Raw genomic sequence first — 10523 nt, 5'->3', positions numbered from 1 at the left:
GAGACAATATCTTTATGGAGAGAATTGTTACATTTTCACGGATCATAAGAGCTTAAAGTATCTTCTGATCTAGAAGGAGCTTAATTTGAGACATCGTCGTTGGTTAGAGCTTCTAAAGGATTATGATTGCGTGATTGATTATCACCCTGGTAAAGCTAACATTGTAGCGGATGCTTTGAGTTGAAAGACGGTATCAGAGTTGAGGTCTTTAATGGCCAAGATGAATTTATACGATGATGGCACTTTGTTAGCAGAATTGCAAGTTAAGTCGACCTTGGTTGATGAGATCAAGGCTAAGCAGCCCCTTGATAGCTCCTTGCTTTCCATCTTTGAGCAAGTAGAGCATGGGACAAACTCAGATTACGCAATTGATCAGGATGAAGTTTTATGCTTTAAAGGTCGATATTGTGTGCCTGATGATGCTGAGTTGAGGCAGACTATCCTTACTGAGGCTCATAGTAGTCCATATGCTATGCACCCCGGAGGAGATAAGATGTACCGGAATTTGAGAGAGAGGTTTCATTGGATTGGGATGAAGAAAGACATATCTGATTTTGTGGCTAGGTGTTTGACTTGTCAGCAAGTTAAGGCAGAACATCAACATACATCAGGTTTGTTACAGCCTATCAAGATTCCTGAGTGGAAATGGGAGCGTATTACTATGGATTTTGTTACTGGCTTACCTATGACTCATTCGGAAAAAAAGATTCAGTTTGGGTGATTGTAGACAGACTTACAAAGTCAGCCTACTTCATTCCTGTACTGGTAAATTATACTTTGGGCAAGTTAGCGCGATTGTATATTTCAGAGATTGTTAGGTTACATGGTGTTCCATTGTCTATTATTTCTGATCGAGATCCGAGATTTACTTCGAGATTCTGGAAGGCGCTACATATGGCTTTGGGAACACAATTGGATTTTAGTATATCATTTCATCCAAAAACTGATGGTCAATCTGAGAGAGTGATTCAGATTCTGGAGGAGATGTTGCGGGGTTGCGTAATTGATTTTCATGGTAGTTGGGAGAACTTTTTGCCGTTGGCTGAATTTGCTTACAATAATAGTTATCAGACCAGCATTCGTATGGCACCTTACGAAGTACTCTATGGGCGTAAATATCGAACTCCGATCTGTTGTACTGAGTTGCGTGATAGGAAAACTTTGGGACCTGAGTTAGTGCGAGAGACGGAGGACACATACAGATTAATATGTGACTGTTTGAAAGAGGCATTTGATAGGCAGAAGTCTTATGCAGATCAGAGAATGATAGATATACAATTTGAGATTGGTGATCAGGTCTTCTTAAAAGTTTCACCGTGGAAGAAAGTATTGAGATTCGGGCGTAAGGGTAAATTGAGTCCAAGATTTATTGGACCATTTCGTCTCTTGAAGAGGGTAGGACCTGTTTCATATCAGCTTGAGTTGCCTTCTGAGCTCAATCGTATTCATGATGTCTTTCATGTATCAATGTTGAGGCGATATCGTCCAGATCTAGATCACATCATTCAAGTTGATGAGGTGGAGCTGATACCTGATTTATCATATTAGGAAGAGCCTATTCATATCTTAGAAAGAGATGAGAGAGTTCTTCGGAATAGGCGCATTCCAATGGTCAAAGTTCAATGGAGTAATCGAGGTCCCTCAGAAGCTACTTGGGAGACATTGGAGTCAATGGAGGCTTAGTTTCCTCAACTATTCTCATAAGGTAAATTTCGAGGACGAAATTTCTTGTAGAGGGGGAGAATTGTAACAACCCGAATTTTTTACAAAAATAATATTTAATTGAAATTGGAGGTTAATTGTAAAAATTGGCAAAAATTTGGGGACTAAATTGAAAGATTTTAAAATTTGGAGCTTGTGTTAGAGTTAAATAAAATTCAGGGACTAAGCCCTGAATTTACCCAATAAAATTATGTAAATTTTGGTTATATATGTTATATGCGTGGGTGGTTTTCTGTTTCAAAACAGAAAACCACCACCCCAAATTTCCTTTCCCCTACGTCCGTTTCTGACCCAGATCCAGACGCCGTCCGAATTTTGATCGTCGTTTTGAAACCACCGTTGTATTCATCATCGAGCGAGGAACAAACCCTTCAATTTAATTGAAGCGAAACGCTGCCAAACGTCGGGAATTTACAGTCAAAGTCTTGACGTTTTTATTAGCTCTATTACCGGGAAAATCTTAAATTCACCGTCGATCGTTGCTCCGTTTACGACACCTCCTGCACCATAGTGTTCCTTGTGTCGTTTCGAGTCCGTTGGTGTCAAACTTTTTCGCTATCGACGGCGGCGCGTGAGGAGGTGGAGCAGTCAAAGATTCGACCGAGTTGAAATCGAGCTCTCCGCCGTTCAAAAATTTGAACCGATCTTTGTAAGTATCTCGAAATCGCTCAAAATAATTTTTAGAAATTTTTCCGGAATTTTTAGACCCCCGGAGGAGGCCTCACGCGCCGCCGCAGGGAGAGTGGAGGGCTGGAAACCGGTTTGACCGGTTTCCAACCGATTCTGACCGGTTTGACCGGTTTCGACCGGTTCGAACCGGTTTGACTGGTATGAACCGGTTTGACCGGTCTGACCCGACCCGACTGACCCGACCCGACAGTTGACTCGACCGTTGATCGTTGACCGTTGATCGTTGATCGTTGACTTCCTTTGACCAAAACTTAAATTGGCTTTGACCGACCCTTAAACGACCGTAAATCTTTTCCGAGTATACCTATTCTGATAGTTTTCGACGTCCCGAATCCGTTTCCGAAGTCCGTTTCATCAAATTCGAACCTGAAGGGCTCCAAATTGATGGTCAAAGTGGTTGACTTTGACTTTGACCAAGAATCTGAATTTTCGAAAAGTCATACTTTATGTTTTTCGACGTCCTGATTCCGATTCCGCAATCCGTTTGGCCAAATTCAGACTCGAAATACCCCAAAATGATAGTCAAACCCAAAAAAATACTTATATACTTAAGAATTTTAGCTTTGAACAATTAAGTAAGATTTGAGGTTGATTAATTATTATTGTTTGAAGGTACAATAGACTCTCCGGATCGTTTGACAGCTCGACTCAACTCTTCTAGATCAGTTAAACCACGTATATCAATATTCACCCGTTCGAAAACTGTAGCAGAGCGTGGTGAAACCAGTAATCAGTAGATCTACTATCTGAACCCATTATCGAGGTGTGTTCATGTTTACTACATAATGGTTTTATATGTTTTGAAATATAGTACATTGAAATCTATGGATTATTATTGTTGGTACACCGATTTATTGTTGATGATTTATGGACTTTGATGACTGGTATATGGATATTGATTTTGGAATGGATTGAACTACAATTGTATAGCTCTGATCAAACTAATAATCGGGCCTAATGTGACTCTTGATGGCCCCAAGATGTTTCATTAGGTCGGCTTTCCTTTGCTGTGTGCTTAGGGTAAGCTATATGGACTTATTGACTTGGGCTTAAGGATACAAGCTTCATAGCCTATCCTGAAGTCTGCTTTCTTTTTGCTATGTGCATAAAGTAAGCTATATGGAAAATAATTTTGGGAACTACTGATGGTGTACCAGAAAAGGGTTTAAACTATGATTTTCAAAAGTTAAACTCTTTTACGAATTTGTGAGATTTACTGGACTATGATTTGTTTAATGTACCTATTGTGATTTTATGGAAATGTTGGAACACACTGAGCCTAGCTCACCTTTCGAAAATATTTTTCCCCTTTCAGATACTGTTGGTTAGATATCTCGGTTTGAGCACTTGGAGGATCAACATATCTCTTGAAGTATATCTGATTGTAATATTTTAATATTGCATGTTGACTTTATTCTGGTGACATTGACCTATTTTAAAGTATTGGATTTTATAATGATGATACTTTTGCTATTACTATTCAGTTTATCGTGGTTTTGATTTTTAAGATATGTTTTAAATTAATTTATTACTGATTGGTTTTATATTTAAGAGTTGAGTTTTAATAGTATAATTTATTATAATTTCATGTCATGAATAATGTGATTTTACATTGATTGTATAACGGTTTTGGAAAATGTCTTTGTGATCCACTAGACTTAGTCGAAACGCATAGGCCGGATCTAGGGGTTACATGGTGAGCTGGACTGGATTGGCTCTGGTTTCTCCAAAACCTGTGGGGAGTTCAGAAGTGGCAGACATGAAATTAGTGAAACCTTAAATTCTTTCTCCCACAAGGTTAGTACACAAAAGGTGCACGCGGGGTAATTAGAATATATCCTAGGAAAGGGGATGTCTGGGCTCTTTACAGGAACTGGTCTCCTGATTGAAATGAACATGCACCAGATGATGTGCGACACAAATATGACATGGAGGAAGTGCTTGATGATTATAACGAGGAGCAAGGAGTCTCTGTGATCCCTCTAACTAAAGTTTCCGGTTTTAGAACAGTTTTCCAGAAGCATATGGACCCGAATGAAGTGAAGAGGATTCCAAAAGAAGACATGTTCCTCTTTTCCCATCAGGTGTCTAATTACTTGCTAACAGGCCAAGAAGCAGCTCTGAATGCACCAAAAGGATGTCGCGATTTAGACCCTGCAGCCACCCCTTTGGATCTACTTGAGGTAATTGGCGAATCCGATAAAGCACCCATGGAGGATGTTTCATCGAAAACCGAAGAAGAGACATTAAAGAGTTGCAAAGCCGAAGGAGATAGTCTGTAGAGTGTAGCAAACAAGCTGAGGATGATTTATTAACCGGTGGTGCCAGCCAAAAGAACCATAGGATGCTGAAAAGGCTAAAAATATAGAATTTGAAGACTGCTAACTACACCAGGTTAGCGAGTTTTTGATATTTTAAGTTCGATCCAAACTTGGGAATTGCAATTTTTGTTGTTGTTGTGTCATGGTTGGATCCGTTTGCAGTCCATTTTTTCCTTATCTTTTGATTACTAAAGCCTCATTTAAAAACTCATGATTGGACTGTACTTAAAAGTTAATAGAAATTGCTTCTTGAACCGTATTCCTGATAAGTTGCCCCCATGTGGAGTCATAGTACCTGTTTGTTACTCTTGTGTTGGGTTCCAATGGCACAGTTTTTTGTGGGCTTAAAGTTTTGAGTTTGATTGTGTCATGGATCAATAGTTTTAATCAGGTTTAGGGTAAATTTTTAACGACAGATAATTAAAATGGAACTTAAACTAAATGTTAAGCATAATTTTGAAAATAAAGGGTGGGTGATAGAAACGAACTAAATTGATAATTAAGAACTGCAATGCTGAGTTCTGACAGTAACCTGATGAAGCCCGTGAACAGCTAACCATCTGTTGGACTGTTACCAAAGAGGCTTCCTAGACAAATGTAATTTAATCTTTAAGCAGGTAGAACCCTCACTAAACACAACTAAAACTCGAACCTGACGTCACCGCATCATGAGTAGTAAGCCGCTGCTCGCTGCTCATGTTTTGATTCGAACGAATCGGAACTTAAACCCAGAAATGTGATTTTTTTTCTTCATAAAAATATCTCTATGCTGATATTTCTTTTTATGTTTGAAATGATGGTTCTAAGAAAAGGTCTGCATCGACATTTTAGCCTGAATGGTTAGTGATATTAATTATTTAACTAATGAGATCATAAAGATTAAAATATGTTCCAAGACCTTGTTCTTTTGGATTCCCTCAAAAGCAAGACGAGAACAAGAACATGAAGCGGTGGGTGCCTTTCAAAACCATCGAGAGAAGTGGAAGACAGAAGTGCTTCACTTTTTCAGTTACATTGATTCCCTGCACTCCCCACACTTTACAATCTATTTCTAAATTGCCACGCCACATGCCTACAATACAACGATGGGTTTAGGGTTTTTTTCGTACTGTTAGCGAGTCGCATTGTTATTGATTAAACAAGCATATATCAAAATAAGAGTTAAGAGCATATCTTATTTTAAAATGTGTACATATTATAAGCTAGGGTAAATTACACTTTTAATACTTAAATTATCAGTTTTGGTCCTTTTTAGTACTTAAAACTTTCATTTTTTTTAAAATCATAATTAACGTTTAGTTTTTTATAGATAAATTGCATCATTCATCTCTCAACTATCTTATCACTCCTATTTTGGTAACTAAAGTTTATTTTTTTATTTAATTACTTAACTTCAAATTACTCCTAATTTAATCACTCTAACTTTTAAATTTGTTTTTTTAGTTATACATTGATATAATAATAATAATAGTAATAAAAATGTCATGTCACAAAAATTATTAATAAAATAAATTAGAATGATTAAAATAGGAGCAATTTGAAAGTTGATTAGTTAAATTGAAAATTTTTTAACTCTATTACCAAAATAGGAGTGAGAAGATAGTTAAGTGATGAATTATGTAATTTACCCATAAAAAATGTTAAGTTTTTGCTCGTGGAGGGTTAAAATGAAACAAAAACTAAACGTTATATATGATTTTGAAAGAAAATAAAAATTTAAATATTAAAACGATCAAAACTGATAATTTATGTACTAATCTCATAATTTACCCTATAAATTAGTTAAATTGGTTTAAGCGTTTGTATAAATCAAATCGTGTACCATAATTAAGATAAGTAAACCGATGTAGCCGAATCATTATTGAATTGATTTAGACATGTTTCTACTCCTACATAAATTCATAATGGGTTCAATTGATTTAGACATATTTCTACTCCTATATAATAGTTGGTTGATTGAGCTAGGTGGGGTGATGGAATCTTAGCATGAGAATAAGAGATATACTTCTCTCAATCATTTTCATCTCAATCTTTTTTTTACTCCCATAAACTTTTCTCTTTTAATTTTATACTTCATAATTCGATTAAATCAAAATTCAATAATATTTTAAGTTAAAATCCGTCGTAAATTGATCTTATACATTTTCGTAGCACATAATTATTGCACATTTTTCTTTTTCCTTGTTTAACCATCATTTTAATTTGAGTTTTGAAGAGACTCGTTGTGAGAGTGATTTTTCTAGTTTAATTTATCTTATTCACAAATAAATAATTTAAGACTTCAAATATTACTTAAAAATGATTTAATGCTTCAACTGGTGCAAAGTTTTTTTTAATAATAGAAGGAAATGGATAAAACAGGAATCACTTTCCTTTACAAAATTTCGTTTAAATCATTCTTAAATAATTTATTTTCAGTAAAAAATCATTTTTAAAAAATAATTATTGACTCAAATAAAATAATTGACAAACTTATGACTGCTTGTTTACTTCATAATGATTAAGCGTTGAATGATTAAGCGTTGAATGATTCAAATGTTGAATGATTCAGAGGCTCTGAATGGTTTGGCTCTGAATGTGACATGATGTTTGATAATTGGCTCTGAATAATTCAGGATGTACTTCAGTGTTGAATCATTCAACACTATTTTGTTGAATCAATAAACACTGAATCATTCAGAAGTGCAAAACAAACGCAATCAACACTGAATGATTCTATTAAGAGATAAACAAACAACCCCTTAGTTGACAAAACTCGTTTAAATGATTCTCAAACAAATAGGAGTTGAATACACTAATTTTTCATTTCATTTAATGTATTTTTTTTATAAAAATAGTATTAAAATACTGAATCAAACAATGAATTTCAGATCAAATTCAAACATAATTAAATATGAATAATATATATTTAAACTTAAAATAAAATTTGAGGCGGCAGTGAACAGTGAACACAGAGGAAACAAAAAAGGCAGTTGAGTGAACAAGAAAAAGACAAAAAGCAGAAGCAAACAAAAGAAATGGCACCTCTTGTAAATAAACATCTCGAAGCTGAATGCTGCTGATCATCCGATCCAGCAGGTGAACATGATATGATTGGGAATAAATTAATTTAATTCAACCATTTTCTTTCTTTTCTATTCGATTTTTTTTAAATGAGCTTCGATTCTTTATTATATTAATATTTGTATTTATCATTTGTCACATGAAGAGAGAGATGATATGGAGGAGGTTTAGCTTTTTTTTTTTAATGATCAGTGATTCACAGCCTCTTCTTTAATTCTCTTGAGATAAAACGATTTCCGGAAGCTTTGGCCTGAGATCCTGTCCGGTCGGTGATCGGAGTGCTCGTCTCCTGAGGACGATACGCGGCTGACTCGCTGTGCGTGTGTTTTCTTTTCTTGTTTGCATAAAATGAATGTTAATAGCTATGGATTTGCGAGTGCGGCGGCGGCGGCCGAGTATTTAAAGAGACATCATAGGCATGAAACCGGAGAGAATCAGTGTAGCGCAGCTCTTGTTAAGCTCATCAAAGCTCCTGTTCCTCTGGTTACTCTCTTTTCTCTCTCTTTCTCCATCTTTACGTTTCGTTTCGTTTTGGATTTTGTTTTTGCATCTTTGCTGAGTTCAATGATGGATTTTTTCGTTCTGGAGAAGGATTAATCTCTTGATCTGTGGTGGTTTCTTTTTTTATTGTGTTGATTCAAATGATTCCTTTTATAAAAAAACAAGAGAAGTTTGAATCTGATTGCTTACATTTCAATTGATAGAACTCTACCGTATTTTGATTTTTTTAGGTCTTAAAATCTTTAGTGTTGCTAAATCTAGGATTGTTATTCCTGTTATTATCAGCATTATTCTGAAAAAATTCAACCCTCGGGGTAATAGATGTTGAAAAATCAGAGGAAGTAACAAGTGAACACTCAAATTTTAGAGGAAGTAGTTGACGAGAGAAAGAGCAAATGGGGAGTCTTAATTTAGACTTGAGTTCAAATTCTGGACACACTCTCACTTTCTAATTTTTTTTAATAAATTCAACAGTTAATGTTTATATTTAAACAAAAAAATTAGGAGTTTATAGTAGAAATGTATGATTTTTTTGAAACATAAATAACAATATATAATTAATGATGAATATCCAAATCATGCAGATTAGAAACAATGTATTTCGTCCACACTTCTAGAGCTTGTTTCTTTTATTTTTTTTGCGAACTTGTTATCTATTTCACTCTGGACGAATTATTTTTCTGTCATTTGGACTCGAATATTAGTTTTCATACACATGTATTATGGTTTTTTCAAGAGATAAAGTACTTAAGAGTTAGAACAATATATTTTTTCGAGAACAATTATGCATAATCTTCTCTCAACTTTGTATTGCTGTGTCTCTTTACAGGTTTGGTCTTTGGTGAGGAGATTTGATGAACCACAGAAGTATAAACCCTTTGTGAGCCGGTGTGTGGCACGCGGAGACCTTGAGATTGGGAGTCTTAGAGAAGTTGATGTCAAGTCCGGGCTCCCGGCGACAACAAGTACTGAAAGACTGGAGTTCCTTGACGATGACGAGCATATCTTAAGCATGAGGATTATTGGTGGGGATCACAGACTTCAGGTTTCTCCTTTTTATTCTCTATCATTTTGCCATATATCTCTTTCGATTTAAATCCTTTCATTTTTAGAGCAAAGCAATTTAATGCGTTTGTTTTCTGGTTGCTGATTTATCTTCCACTTGATGATATAGTTGTTGATTGTGTTACATTCATTAAAGTTCTTAAAATGTCTGCAACTAATTTCATTTTTCTTAATGTCACAAAAATCAATGATTTGTGTTTTGATTGTGTTGAGCTTGTTGAGTGACTTCAGTAACTAAATATTGTTTTTTTTAGAAAATTTGGATTCAAGCAGTTTGGTATGTAGGATCTGTTTACATTATCAATAGACTAAGAAAAATTCTTAATCGATATTAACTTATAATCGCTTTATACTATTATAAAAAGTGATTCGGGGTCATGAACGTTTGATTTAAGTGTAGTGATGGTGAATTGAAGATCCGGGCCTCATCTGATCTAATTGTTTGTATTTTACTTTTATCCAGAACTACTTTTCAATCATTTCTCTTCATCCAGAGATTGTTGATGGAAGATCGGGGACTTTAGTCATCGAATCCTTCGTCGTCGATGTGCCGGAAGGGAACACCAAGGATGAAACATGTTACTTTGTTGAAGCTTTAATCAAGTGCAACCTCAAATCTCTAGCAGACGTCTCGGAGCAGCTGGCGGTGCAGGATCGGACAGAACCGATAGTTGGTCTTTGAGAGTTGTGATGAGGAAGATAAGGTGTCGGGCTATAGCTGCTATGGATGAAGCTTGGGAGGCTTTTCGTTATCTTGGAAGGCTTTTGAGATGGACAGGCAAGTGTGGTTCTTCCATCTTAAACATACAAATTAACATTGCATTTCCTTCTATTTGCTCCGATTCCACTCTGTTATTTAAATTAATATGCTGCTTTTCAATTAATCCTATTTTTACTTTTAATTATAAACCGGACAATGATTATTACTCAGTTTGATATTACACATATTAAATTACAATATACCAACTAAGTGAGCTTAATAGTTAAGAGATTAGTTATTATTTCTTAAAGTTTCAGATTTAAACACTATAAGTATAAGCATTTTTAAATATATTTTGTTTTATATTCATCCTAAATTTATTAAAAAGTTTACAATTTTAAATAAGATAAAGTACCGAACGGTCAATCAGCTTTTTGGGCATTTACAATTTTGTCACAGAA

The 10523-nt window shown here is 35.2% G+C and overlaps 1 protein-coding gene across 1 annotated transcript; it reads left to right on the top strand.

The window, feature by feature from the left end:
* Positions 1-7965: 7965 nt before the first annotated feature.
* LOC120213696 (abscisic acid receptor PYL8-like) lies at positions 7966-10123 on the top strand. Its single transcript, XM_039211757.1, has 3 exons — positions 7966-8279; positions 9127-9342; positions 9826-10123. Exons 1-3 carry the CDS (start codon positions 8145-8147, stop codon positions 10042-10044), a joined length of 570 nt encoding a protein of 189 aa, XP_039067688.1. The 5' UTR covers positions 7966-8144; the 3' UTR covers positions 10045-10123.
* The last annotated feature ends 400 nt before the right edge of the window (positions 10124-10523 follow it).

This window comes from Hibiscus syriacus, unplaced genomic scaffold (assembly GCF_006381635.1).
Source record: "Hibiscus syriacus cultivar Baekdansim isolate YM2019G1 unplaced genomic scaffold, ASM638163v2 tig00110044_pilon, whole genome shotgun sequence".
Classification (NCBI taxonomy): Eukaryota; Viridiplantae; Streptophyta; class Magnoliopsida; order Malvales; family Malvaceae; genus Hibiscus; species Hibiscus syriacus.
This window is presented reverse-complemented; position numbering and strand designations above follow the sequence as displayed.

Coding starts and splice junctions, on each gene's coding strand:
- LOC120213696 (XM_039211757.1), top strand. CDS start 8,145: ATGAATGTTAATAGCTATGGATTTGCGAGTGCGGCGGCGGCGGCCGAG. Junction 8,280..9,126: donor TCAAAGCTCCTGTTCCTCTG/GTTACTCTCTTT, acceptor GTCTCTTTACAG/GTTTGGTCTTTGGTGAGGAG. Junction 9,343..9,825: donor GTGGGGATCACAGACTTCAG/GTTTCTCCTTTT, acceptor ACTTTTATCCAG/AACTACTTTTCAATCATTTC.